Source organism: Chelonoidis abingdonii, chromosome 15, assembly GCF_003597395.2.
Source record: "Chelonoidis abingdonii isolate Lonesome George chromosome 15, CheloAbing_2.0, whole genome shotgun sequence".
Lineage (NCBI taxonomy): Eukaryota > Metazoa > Chordata > Testudines > Testudinidae > Chelonoidis > Chelonoidis abingdonii.
In genome coordinates, this window is record NC_133783.1 from 34344645 (window position 1) to 34359265 (window position 14621).

A 14621-nucleotide genomic window follows, 5' to 3' on the forward strand; every position below is an offset into this window, starting at 1 on the left:
GATTCTCAAAAGACAAATATGTAACTATTATTGCTTTATAAACCATTTCTGAACTTCGTAAGTGAAGTTCTGCAGTCTGTCTTGCTGTTACCTAAGAGCCTTCAAAACAATGTCTTTTCTAGCAGTGCAAATATCAGAATCATGTTTTCATTCTCAGGTTGAAATGGAATTATACTACAACAGTTTCACTTTTTAAATTCTGTTTCTTTGACATAAAGTAAGAATGCTTGAAAATATATCATGAAGTACCACTTTTACAGCAGAAAAAGGCAAATGTTTATATATATACACATATACCTTTTGAGCAAACCTGTTGTTTGATTGATATTGTTCTGAAACTAAACAATTTACAGTATATGAAGTACAATCTATTAAAGTTTATGATACGGTAAATAATAAAACCACAAGTTACCCCAAGTCTAAGGCATGAACTATCAGCAAGAGTTTGCTGTTTCGATGTACATATAAACACATTTTCATGTTCTATTAATGTTTAAAATGCCATAAAAGAAAAACTACATTTACCTGTTCACTGTTAATACTGATAATTTATCTTTAATTCTTAACATTTAGGAAACTGTTAATGTAAAAACATGTAAGAACCCCCTGGGCCCTCATTTATTTTTCTTTTTTACAGTTAATGTATGGTGATTTTAATGCAACGATTTTTAGACTTCATAATTTAAATGGTGACATATAACATACCTTAAAAGTGGAAAGACCATACAGTCTTGCAGTGTGAACAGTCTCTTGGGAAATATTTGTAACATTAGTTATGAAGTCCTCAAGGTATTTACAGGCTTGTTCCAGGTGTGTTGTGTTTATGATGATTTGCACCAGCTACAAAAGACCAAAATTCCAGTAAAATGCCCTTGCATCAAAAAATATCACTGAATTTTTTTTAAGAGTTATTGCTTTCAGCCACTGCATTGCTAGTAGATAATTACAGTATTACAGGATACAACTGAATAACTGCCAATTATAAAGCCAGAATGCAAATACTGCTTACAAGTCATACTACAGTGTACATGCGAACAGTCAAAAGTTTAAAACCAAAAATTATAACCATCAGTTCATTAAAAAGAAATTCCATTTTATATTGTAAGACTGTTACTATTAAAAAAAGATCACCCCAACCAAATTAATAATTCCATACCAGAAATATCTCTGCATTACATTAAATGTTAAGGTCACAAAGTGAAAGTCAGACGTTAGGAAATTTCAAAGTTAAGATTGCACCCTTGTGCATAAACTATGACCAAGTATTATATGATATTCTCTTTTTCTGCTGGACCCACGTCCTTGTTCAGAACACAAAACAGACAGGGCTTAGTCAATGAAACAGCATTTCAACATTTCTTAAACCATCACTGTACAGTGTGTGGCCCCATGCCTCATTTACTGGACGGCAACCAAACCCTGCCCAATATAAAGGATTCTTCTCTCCCTTTATAGCCCTTACTCATTTTAGTAACTAAGCACCTCAAATATAATAAAGATTTTATCCTCACATCATCCCTGAGAGTTCAGGAAGTACCCTATTTTACAGATGTACAACTATGGCACAGAGAGACCATGTGCCTTCCCAAGATACTATAGAACCCATAGAACCCAGGTCTCATAGCCTCAGCCCAGTTCTTTTAACTGCAATATCACTCATCAGCTTTCAGTAGACCCGTGCTGCCACCACAGCACAGCATATAACTGCAGGGAATGAGACACCAGACTAAGAGCTAGCTACACAGTGAGTTAGTGCTGCGCAAGTCAGAACATGATCTACAGCACACCAGCTTTCTGTGCACTAATATCTCATGTGATCACTGCCACAGAAGAATGAAAATCCTAGCGTACACCCCACACTGGATATTAGCGCATAGCTAGCCAAAGAACTGTATATTCACCCCCCGGCTTGCTGCACACTAACTTGCCACGTACACAAGCACTAATTCACTTTCCAAACCCATCTCATTTTCAGTCCAATACACACCCTGAATGAAGCTGGGGTTCTGTGGAAAAAATAGTATGCAATCATGTAATAAAATATATTTTTGCAATGCACACACTAAAGGAGGACAGGTGGTGTAGGGAACCTTAACTTCGTTGTTTCTTGAACTGATAGCTTCACTTTGCACCTGTAATTTTGTGTGTGTGTGTGAAATTTCGTGTGTGTGTAAAATTTCCTATTTTTAAAAATATGAAGAAAGAAATTCCACCATGTTCTTCTATTTGTACACAGCAGAAGAATGCTCTGCACTGAATAACGTGCAATCAATGAGGCAGGAGCCCTTAACTCATTCCTTGCACACCTATGTCTTATTGAACAGGACTCCTTCAATACACCCCTTCCTTCAGTATGCATCCACATATAAACATATATTTCATTAGACCCAACACACTACAGCTTTGTCATTTTCATATGGCAATATACATCTATACATCTTCCTCTTTTTCTATTTCTTGAATTTAAAATTGAATTTTATGTATAAACACAAGCAAACTATTACATTTGTTAATGTGGTATAAAGCTTAGTACTACAGTATAGCTGGATTTATGAAAACATGTTTAGCAGTAATTGTCCTTTATAAAAAAAAAATCTTTGGGCTATGTATTTCTTAACTTACCTCTGTTAAACCTATGTGTGGCTTTTTGATGAGGTTTTGTAAACAACTACTTAAAGTTCTTGTTAGCAGCAAATTTGTAGATTTTCTAAGCATATCATCTATTTCTGTTGAACTGAAAAACAAAGTTTTGGATACCGTTAAACCTATATAAAGTTACAATACTTTAACTGAAATACTTAGCACCTTTACATCTTCACATGCTTAGCATCTTCAACATGGTTTACAAATATTAACAAACCCTCTCTGCTATGGTGGCTCCAAGGTTGTTTTTGACTCTTCCTCATCTCTGCCTTGGTCAATTTCTTTCACGTTTGGATACTGAGTCTATTTAAATGGCACCAACATCTACTGTCTTTCCATTGTTTCAGGCCTTTCCTCCGTTCTCTGTTCTTTTCCTCCTGCCCCAGTTATTTTCTCCTTTACCAACTCATGGCTGTGCCACAGTTTAATATTCAACATCTCAGAATTATATCCTTGTAATTAGATGGATTTAAAATGCCAACACCAAAATCCAGGATCAACATTACTCAACATTCACTGCACTTATGCTATATGAATTTCTGAGCTTGCACCAACAGTGCTTCACAACCACTTAGGGAAAAGCATTGACTGGGTTATCCTAGCATTCTGTGGTATCAGATGTTCAGGCCATGTAATCACAGTAACTAGTAACTTGTCAGTCTCCCGATGAAAATCCTATTGGTGGAAATGAAGAAGTCCAGTGGCTCGTCATTGTCACATAAAGGTAATGTGTGGTGATAAGAAGACAAGTGGGAGTCAGAAAACATCTATACATGTTGCAGAAATAATATCTGTCTATTGACTTGGTTAAGTAGTTAAAGAAATTTAATCAGCTTCAGCATAATTAAAGTGACTAATCTGTCCCCTTCTGACACACAGCAAGGACAAAAGTATGCCTTTCACATCCTTTTCAACAGAATCAGATATCAGAACATTAACCTGCTTCCAATCTGAAGTGACTGGTTGGGAGTTCTGTAACCAGCCAATCACAAGGAAGATCTCTTTCTTTTTTTGGCTTCAGAAGGGTGCCTCCTCCCCAGTATCATTCCTGCAATGAATGAAACATTCTCTCTAATTCTAACATTTACCACCCCACACACACACACACACACACACACACACACACACACGAAAATCAAGCCCATGACATGTACTGGCAGGTCATGGAATACCTTAGTGGGAACTAATCACCGGCCAGGAAAATTGTGCCAGATGAACCGAAACACACACTAGCACTGTGTCACCAGCAACTAAGCACTTTAAAAATCAGAAACATAGGAACTTTCACGCTGGATCAAACCCATGGTCTACATCCAGTCCCCTGTCTCTGGTAGAGGCCAACACTGGATGCTTCAAAGGAAGGTGTAAGAAACCCTGCAGTGAGCAGATATGGGGTAATCTGCTCCCTTACAAAGGCCTCATGCTAATCCAGAATAGTAAGAGATTACCGTAAACCCTGACATACCTTTTTTGTTATAATTAACTATTATTATTTCTTGTTATCCATATAAACATCCATTACCTCTTTGAATTTTCCTAAATTCTTGGCTTCCATGTCTGATGACAGTGAGTGCCACTGTCTGATTATACATTGTGTAATATATTTCCTTTGATCCTTTTTGAGTTTGCCACCTTTCAATTTCATGGAGTGTTTGCTTTTTTGACCATACTGCACATTGATCAGAGGTCTTTATGGAGCTGTCCCTTTTGTAAGTTAATATAGTCAATTTAGAACCCTAAGAGGTGCACAATCAACACACATGTTCCCCTTCAATGAGCGTTACTTTGTATTTATCAACACTGGACTTCCTCTGACATTATTTTGCCCATTCACCTAGCTTGCCTAACTCTCTGAAGCTTCTCTAGTCTTGGCTAATCTAAATATCAGTGTCATCTGTCAATTGTTCCACCTCACTGCTTGTCCCTCTTTCCAATCATTAATAAATATATTAAATTCCAGACGCAATACAGAATCTTGTGGCACCCTGGTGTTAACCTTTTGGCATGATGAATTGACATTTTTCCCTATTGTCTTCTGTCTCTTAGCCAGTTTCTGATCTGTGACAATATTTTGCCTCTGACCACATGACTGTTTAGTTTCTTTAATTGCCTCTTGCAAAGGACCTTGTCAAAAGCTTTTTGAAAATCTAAAACTATGTCAATCTGGTTATCTTTATCAAATTTTACTGACATATTCAAAGAATTCTAATAGATTAGTGAGATACAATTTTTCTTTGCAGAAATCGTGCTGGATAGATCCCATCATATATTAATTATTCTATTTCAAGGATCACCCCAAAGCCATTTTAAAATAGGTAGAACATTACAGGATATTGGAGGGTACCTAGTAGCTGTTTTTAATGAGGGATTGCAAATTTTTGCCAGCAGTTCAGCCACTTCATACACGTTCCTCAGCACTCCTAGATTTACACCATCTGGGCCTAGTGACTTGTTGCTTTTTAAATAATCAATTTGTTCCACCACTTCTTCTGGTAACTCAATTTCTGATAGAACCATGTCTTTACTATCAAAACCAATCAGGCCTGGAGTATGCATTCCTCTAACATTCTCTATGGTTAAGACTGATGCAAATAAACCATTTAGCTTCTTAGCAATGTCCTGTCTTCCTTACTCATACACCCTGGAAGAAAAAAATCAGGAAACCTACCTGGAGATCATGCCAGAAGTTGGTCCAGTGAAAGATATTACCTCACCTACCTTCTCTCTCATACCCTGGGATCAACATGGCTACAAAACACTGTTACTTTAAGACTAAGTCAAGGAAACAGCCATTCCCTTTTGTGTCCTCTAAGAAGAAGCTGTTCCAAGAGCAACCATTAAAATCTTGAGAAATTGCTTCTCTAAATTTTGTCATATTGTGTAACTTGTGTGACTTGTGGGTCATTTTGTAAAATTTCGCAGCCTCTCCAATCTCTCTCAGTACTGTGCACTCAATATCTTTTTCTTAATCTGAATGCCCTCCTAACACATTTACATTCTTACCGCTTAGGTTTTGTACCCCAAGATTCAACTGTGTGGTCTTATCATTCAACATTTTTACACTGACAGATTCTATGGAATATTTTTGATACAGTGCTACTCTGACGGGTTTTTAATATGAGTTAGAGTCTGCTGGAAACTAATTTGGATTGATTTACTTGATCTGTACTGCGTCAAACTGCTAATAGAACCCAATGTTGTTTGACAGAGCAGAAGAAATAACATGGGTGCAAAACACATTTAAGTAATGAACTAAAAATTATTGGTTGCTCAGAGTAAGTCACTTCCTAATCTACACATCCCGAATCCTTTCAGGGGATCATGCTCAGCTTCTTTTCACTTTTAAAATTAATAGCCAAGGCTGGGATTCTCAAGGAAGCCTAACACAGTTAGACACCCAATTCCCAATGAAAGTCAATTGGACATGGGCACCTAATTCCCTCTGTTCCTTTGAAAATCACTGCCCATGTTTCCAGAATATATTTGGCAATGCTACTGCTGAACCCTGGTGATGACTGTCCTGTGACTGTGACTCCCCAAACAGCTCTCATATTCAATCAGAAGAAATGCTTTTTCTAATGGTAGTGGTGATAGTGGTGATAATCCACTGCTGCAGGGGAAGACAAAGGAGGCCAAAAAATTAAAGGGCATGTAAAAGAATTATTCTGACTCTCTTTTTTACATGCTTTAAGAGCTAAGAAATTAAAAGTGCCATATAAGAACTAGACATTATTATTTGTAATTTATCAGGGAGCAGCTACAAAATGAAGTATTCAGCAGACAACAAACTGGATTTAAAAACATCAAGGTCTGGATTCAAGCCACAGCTATATTTTGGACATCCCTAATTTACAGGCCAGTCACTGCACATTTTAAATGTTAATCACTTTCCTTAATTTTTTTAACCTCTCACAGATCCAATGGATTTTTCCAAGTTATAAATTTTTTCCATTTTCTATTAACTAACTCATGTTGCTCAAGACTGCACTGCAGATTAAATATTCTCTCTTTCCTCAGGAGTTTTTTAGAACTATGTAAGTCTCACATATTAGATCTAGGAATTCTTAATAGAACATATAATTTCAAAATACAAATAATAATTTGAAGGTGATCCATTTCATCCTTTTATAGCTATACACTGTAAGAGTTATCATAAAAGAGCATGAAAACAATTGCAAAACTTCACATTTGTCTGAAAGATACAAATAGAATTTCAATACCTCTTCATTACACCAAAGTCAGTAAAATTAAGTATGAAGAGTTTTTAGAATTCATGTTAAAAAACTACAAACAAATGTTAGCCAGCTTCCTCTCCCCAAATCTGAGTATTTCATCTCTAATCAGTCACGTAGACTTTGCATCTTTGATTTCAAGCAAAGTCTTCCAACTGGCAATAACCTGTGGCTCGCTTTCAATGCATGTTTAAATTCTTATTTTTCAACATATCAAATGTGAATGGGAACAAAATTAATAGTGGTGTTAAATCGCTGAACTACTGGAAATTTTACATCTCCAGAAAACTACCGTTGCCACTTTGTACAACACACCAACACTACTCTTAAGAAATACATCAGGCAAAACACTTAAAAGCAAAACTGTATCTTTAATAAATGAATCACCATCTGAACACACTCGTCTCACATAACAAAATCCTTGAAATCCACATTTTTATATGGCATAAAGAGGTGTTGATATAACAACAGTGATTTGATGAGACATTATACCTATAATTATACCTTGAAATTCAGCCAATTTTTTCTTAGTCTTGGAAGGCTAACAACCAGACTTGAGGAATGGCAATTCAAGACACAGAGTCCAAGTTCCACTCATAGAGACATGTCACTTAACCTGAGCCCTAACTTTTTTAACATACTCACCAATGAGTTAGCAACAGTAGTGGAACAAAGTCCCCAAACAGTGCTCCAAATAAATGAGAGACAGATAAAATGCCAGCTTATACCCACTCAGGACAGTTCCCAAAAGAATTCACATTTACTACAAACATGCTGCAACAATACAATGGATTTAGAGATCAACCTGGGAAAAGATAAAATCCTTATATTTCACAAAAAGCATGCACAGTTCTCATAGTATAAATATAAATATATACACACATCTGTACATATAGATATATACACACACCCCATACTTGTGGAACAGAAAGAGAGAAAACACCTTTGAGAGAGAGAAGGTGGGAGAGGTAATATCTTTTATTGGACCAACTTCTGTTGGTGGAAGAGACAAACTTTTGAAAGATATTACCTCACCCACGTTGTCTCTCTCATATCTGAGACCAACACACCTACAACACTGCAAACAGTATCTATCCAACAGATACCTAGGCTGTGTATCTGTTTACAATTTGGTAATGCTTATGAAGACTGGTATGACAAGAAAACAGTTCTGATCTGAATTTAGAAAAAAAAAATATGAGTGTTCCATGATCTGTCTCACAAAACACCCCATTCACCCACCCAATTACCCAGGACTACTAACTGAATTTCAACACTGATGCAAAAATCTGTTATTTTTAGCTCTTGGAGGTTTGTTAACATAGCAGTTAGGAAAGAGTAATTTGTGTGTTTAATGAGTCACTGGGTCAACAGGCACTCATTAGTACGTGTAAATTATAAACAGTATCAATTAAGAATGTGTGAAAGGAGAGTCATTTACATTTGTTAACAGTGCAAAAGTGGATGACCAGCTGTGAATAGCAAATGTGAGCCTTCAAGACTAATCTACAAATGTTATTTTATGTAATTAAAACCAAGCTGGGCTTGTTTTTGAGGGGGTAGCAGGGGGGAGAATGGAAGTGTTGAAATATTTTCCACTGAAGAAAGTCATTTTGTAAAGGTTTCGCTTTAGTTTATATTTAGTTTCGTTTTATCAGAAACTCTCTCTCTCTAAGTGACTTCAGAGAGAATCTTCAAAGTAAGAACAATTTGACATACATTCAAGAATTCTGGTCCAATGTAGGGATGGGAGACCACATTATTATTTTATACTTGCATATTGCACCATTAGTGTGCACAGTGCTTTGTACAGGAAATAAAGGTATCTTTCTTGCCTCAAAGCACTCACAGTCTAAGTAAACTAAGACAAAGGCAGAATGACTGGGGAAAATATATATGAGGCAAGATGGAAGAAGAAAGTATATAAGTAAGTATATGAGTATGCTATGGTTTTACAGTATGCATCATGTTAATTTGGACACAGTGATAAAGTGAAGACATAGCAAAGAGTCCCATGGCACGTTATAGACTAACAGACGTATTGGAGCATGAGCTTTCGTGGGTGAATATCCACTTCGTCGGATGCATGGAGACAGACACATGCATGAAATTAAGTGGCAGAATGCAACTTTTATTAAACTTTAACACAGGGGAGGGGCACTACCCACCCATCATTCATATTCTCTGAGACCAGGCATTTAATTGGTTCCAGAGCCAGAGTTAAGAACATAAGAATGACCCTACTGGGTCAGACCAAAGGTGCATCTAGCCAGTGGTGAGTTGGAGCCGGTTCGCACCGGTTCATGCAAACCGGTTATTAAATTTTGAAGGGTTTTAGAACCGCTTGTTAACCCTCTTCCCTGCGAGGAGGGGGTGCTGCGCCTTTGATGGGCTCCGGCCAGGAAGTGTGTAATTCCTCCTCCGGCCTCCAGGGGTGCTGCGCTGTGGGAGCCATGTGGGCTGCTGCCTGGCCCTGTTGCTACTGCTGTTCCCCCGACCCCTGGCCCTGGGGCTCCCACTGCTGCCTGGTGGGTCCCCGGCTGCTCTGCTGGGCCTGGGCTGTGTCCTGCTGCTCAGGCTACTCCAAGACACTCTCCCCGTGAGTACCCCGCACCACCTGCCCTGCCTGTACCAGCCCCACACCCCTGCCCTGCCTACAGCCAGCCCCGCACCCCCGCCCTGTCTCCAGCCAACCCCTGCCGCATCCTCCTGCGGCCCTGCCCAAAGCCAGCCAGCCCCACCCCCGTCTCCAGCCAGCCCTGCTCCTCCTGCTGCAGCCAGCCTCTGCTGCACCCCCCGCCCAGTCTCCAGCCAACCCCTGCCCAAAGCCAGCCAGCCCTGCACTCCTCTGTCTCCAGCCCTGCCAACCCCTGCTGCACCCCCACTGTGGCCCTGCCTGAAGCCAGCCAGCCAGCCACATACCTCTGGTCTCCAGCCAGCCCCGCACCCCTCAGCCCTGCCTGCAGCCATCCCCTACCTCCAGTAAGCCCCTGCCCTGCCTCCAGCCAGTCCCACATCCCTCGTCTCCAGCCAACCCTGCACCTCCTAGCCTCCAGCCAACACTGCACCCTCCTGTCTCCAGCCAGTTCTGCATCCCCTGCCCTGCCTGCAGCCAGCCCTGCACCCCTTGCTTTCAGCTAGCCCTGCCCCACGCCCCTGTCTGCAGCCAACCCACATCCACTGGTGCCGTGCAGTTCCCAGGGCAGTAACCCTGCACACTTCCTTCAATGAGGGGGGCAGGGAGCAGCTGGGACTCACACATGTGCACACCCTAGGGTGACCAGACAGCAAGTGTGAAAAATCAGGGCAGGGTGGAGGGTAATAGGAGCCTATATAAGAAGACGACCCAGAAATTGGGACTGTCCCTATAAAATCGGGGTATCTGGTCATCTTAGCACACCCACATGTGAAACTGAGCTCATTTCTAGTTCAGGCCCATCTTTTAAAAAAAGAACTTTAGGTATGCTTAACATACATCTGTATTTTCCCGGACATGTCAGGCTTTTTGATTCTTAAATCGCCATCCAGGAGAAATTCCTCCGGGAAAATACGGACGTATGGCAACCCTATTGGTACAAAAAATACATACTGTGGCACATCCCTTAAATCAGAACTTTTTATAGGGAACCGGTTGTTAAGATTTTGGCAGCTCATCACTGCGATCTAGCCCAGTATCCTGTCTTCCGACAGTGGCCAATGCCAAGTGCCCCAGAGGGAATGAACAAAACAGGTAATTATCAAGTGAGCCATCTCCTGTCACCCATTCCCAGCTTCTGGCAAACAGAGGCTAGAGACACCATCTCTGCCCATCCTCACCAATAGCCACTGATGGACCTATCCTCCATGAATTTATTTAGTTCTTTTTTGAACCCTGTTATAGTCTTGGTCTTCAAAACATCCTCTGGCAAAGATTGACTGTGCATTGTGTGAAGAAATACTTCCTTTTGTTTATTTTAAACCTGCTGTCATTTGGTGACCTCTAATTCTTGTATTACACAGCTTCTTACTACATAACACCAGGGCCGGTGCAACCACTAGGCAAACTAGGTGGCTGCCTTGGGCACCAAGATTTGGGGGCGCCAAAAAGGGGTGTCCAAAAATTTTTTTTTTACTCCCTGCACAGCAGCAGTCCGCGGCCGGGCCAGGGTAGGGTTTGCTTTGAGGGGCTCGGAGGACACTGTGCAGGGAGCGGGTTCCACTCACAGCTCCAGCGAGGTGGCCAGGGGCGAGGGAGGAACCGGGGAGTGAATCTGGATGCTCCCAGCTGTTACCTGCTTTCTGCTGTTTCACAGGCTGCAGCTGGTAGGAGCTAGGCCTCACATGTGCCTTGGTGCTGCCAGCTGGCGGAGTCAGCACCCGTGGAGCCCGGTCATACATGCTGGCTGGCCCCGCACCTCGAGACCCAGCGCTGGCTGGCCGCTGCAGTCACCATGAACACTGTGGGGCCCAACACGCTGGCCCCGCCCTCTCCACAGCCTGCCCGCCCTCGGGCACCTGCCCTACAGGCAGCGCTCCCCTTTCCCCCCAGACTCTTCCCCCTGCAACTTGCCTCATAGCGCTCCCCTCTCCCCCTAGACCCTTCCCCCTGCAACCTGCCCCACAGCGCTCCCCTCTCCACCCATAGAGCCTCCCCTTCCCCCTGCAACCTGCCACGCAGCGCTCCCCTCTCCCCCCAGACTCTTCCCCCTGTAACCCACCCCACAGCGCTCCCCTCTCCACCCATACAGCCTCCCCTTCCTCCTGCCACCCACCCCGCAGCACTCTCCTCTCTTCACAGAGCCTTTCCACAGGAACCCATCCCACAGCACTCCCCCCTCCCCTCAGATCCTGCCCTCGGGCACCCACCCCGCAGCACTCCCCTCTCCTCCCACAGGGCCTGCCCCTTAGCACCTACTTCTGCAGGCGTCCTCTGCAACCTTGGGCCCTGCTGCTTCCCTCCGCCGCGCCCCACATCACTACCCACCTGCATCCCCACTGCCAGCCTGGAGCCACCTTCTCCCCGAGCCCCCAAGATCTGTGCTCTGATCCCCAAAACAGTCCTTTCCAGATCCATGGGTGGGGGGCAGGAGGGACTCTAGCCATGTGCAGGAGACCCAAGGCTATTTATTTTCATTAAATATGTAGACTAAATAATGAAAGTAATAAATTTTCAAGCTGAATGTGTATTAATTCTAATGAGCACTGCCACATTATGCAATATGCAATATTCATATTTGGAAGTGTATAATAAGCGATGCTCTGGGGGGAGGGGAGGGGGACACAAGGTAGAAGTTTCGCCTCGGGCGCAAAGTATCCTTGCACCGGCCCTGTATAACCCGTAACGGGTGCCAGGGTTACAGGGCTTCAGTCCTTACCATATAACCTATAATGCTGGACAGGCTTTCCTCAGCCTACCCCACACAGGAGTCAGTTCTGTCTGAATCCTAGCACACCCCCTTCCACATGAAGGGGACAGAAGGTGCAGCTTGGAGGGGACCTCGGTCCACAAAGGCCACAAGGTTTCACCCTATCACATGAGCTCAAGGTCCAGCACCAAAATCCCAGGTGTGTTACCTCTGGGAACATTCATTTTATTCTCTTAACTGCACTGGAAAGAGGCCGTAAATTGTGACAAACAAACAACTCCACCCCAGGACCTCAGTTAGGCACTAAGTGTGTTCCTGCTCAACTTACTGTAGCTTGAAAGTGCTGCAAGGAAGGCAAAAAACACCCTGGGTCTCTGCTCATGGAAGAAAAAACTTGTTCCTGATCCTCTAAACAGGCGATTGGCTGTCCCACTTTCACTGCTGGCCCCATCAAGTTCCCCACCCATTGATGCAGGTGGCTGGCATTTAACTTGGAGAGTCACTGATTATAAAACCAGAAGGACCACTGTGTTCATCTAGTCTGACCTCCTGTATAACACCGGCCATAGGACTTCCATGAATTAACTAGAACAAAACTTTTACAAATGATAATTATTCATCTGTATGTCATTTTCCCTTTTCTTCTTGCACTCTATTTAAGTTTTCTCTATTTTCACTGACCCTCTGAGTAAAATTTCTACAGCTATATTGTAGATACCAGCAAAACCAATCTGCATTAGCAATACAAAGAGCTTTTGCTGAATTATCCAGTTCCGGGTTACTTTTTTCAACTACTGCATGATTTTTTAAATGAAGAAACAACTCAAACCAGTAAACACTGTCTAACATTATACTAAAGTTTCAGACAGTTTTCTGTGCAAAACTATCATACACATATGATATACACATGCTACATTTGATCACATTGTATGTATAGCTCATTATCTTCCAATTATAAAACAAAAATAACATGCATTTGCCAAGACAATATATACGCCACTTTATCAATGCTTACCTGCGGTGAAGTGACTCTGAAAATTTAAGGCTTGCATAGATAAACTCCTTAACCTGGATATAAATCTGAGGCACTGACTGAGACATTGGGAGTTTCTTTGGGAAAGATTGCTATGGAAACAAAACATTAATTCCACATTATACTTCAAACTTTGATTCTAACTAGATAGTCACTTTACACGTGGCAATCTAATAAATGCCAAATACTATAATTTAAATATTTTAATCCAATTTATTTTTGTTTCTGCTTTTCATCAAATATAAACATGGGCATGTATTAGAATGACCATCACACTTACGAAAATAATTTATAACATAACAGAAATTATTTATTTGTATTACAATAAAACCTAACAATTCCAGACAAGATTGAGAGCCTACTGGACAAACATACAGTAAAAACAGTTCTTGTCCAAAAGAGCTTTCAGTCTAAATAGACCAGAAAAGGACTAGGAAGGGAAAGAGGCACAGAAAACAGAAATGTTTCTTATCCTACAGTAACTGGAGTTGTTCCAAATGTGTTCTCTCTCTCTCTCTATATATATATATATATTTGACTTTTGGTGCACATGTGCCTCAGGCACTTGATTTGAGAGTCTTTTGGTCAGCACATCCATTGGAGCTGTCATGCGCCAAGCGTCCTTGTGCTCCTGTATCGATAGCATAAGGGGTGGAGTGGCCCAACCACCACTCAGTTCCTTCGCTACCACAAAATACAGATATTACAGGACTCTCTAGTAGCAAGGAAGAAGGGAGGACTGTGGAAAATATACATATGGACAAAACATCTCAAAGAACTTCAGTTATTGTAGGGTAAGCAACTTTTCTTTCTTCTTTGAGAGCTTGTCCATATAGTTATGTCCATCCCACTCTTGGTGACTCACAAGGAGGTGGGTTCTCATAGTATAGTTAAAGAGGGGTTGCAATACACGTCTGCAAAAGAAGCATCGGACCTTGATGCCTTTCCAGTGGCAAGTACGAGAGTAGGATATCCCTGTAGGTGGTGGTATATAGGTATGTTGTCTTGGGTGATAAGAACCCCAAGGATTCCAATAGGGCCATTTTAGGATGTTATATGAATGGAGACCCAAGGGCCACAGAGGAAGATACTGGGGAGGCCTACCCTTATTCTCCCAATGGGACATGTATCTAAATGAAACCCTCAATTCCTTTTCCAACCCATAAAATTTGTAGGAAGTTGCCCTAGAGAAAAAAGTAAGGGATTCCAGTCCACTATGCTGAGACTCAGAAGATGAGAAAAATTAATATTCGAAGTCTAGGGGAGGGGCTGCTAAAGCTGAATTACTTGGTGTCAAGGTAGCCACTGATTTAGCATGCTAATACGGTACCAGCAGTCTAGTACCATGCCAATACGGTACCAGCAGTC

General features: G+C 41.7%; 1 protein-coding gene across 6 annotated transcripts in view; it reads right to left on the reverse strand.

Annotated features, from left to right (window-relative positions):
- Window positions 1-14621, reverse strand: part of EXOC6 (exocyst complex component 6) — a 197055-nt gene that overhangs the window by 90643 nt on the left and 91791 nt on the right. For all 6 annotated transcript variants that reach the window (XR_012657072.1, XM_032793134.2, XM_032793132.2 and 3 more), the window contains exons 15-17: window positions 13236-13345; window positions 2623-2734; window positions 706-840 (exon numbers count right to left, since the gene is read on the reverse strand). Coding sequence is in view for 5 of the 6 variants with exons in the window: in XM_032793134.2 (XP_032649025.1) it covers window positions 706-840; window positions 2623-2734; window positions 13236-13345 (357 nt within the window). In the remaining variant the exon portion in view is untranslated. The remainder of the gene's footprint in view (window positions 1-705; window positions 841-2622; window positions 2735-13235; window positions 13346-14621) is intronic.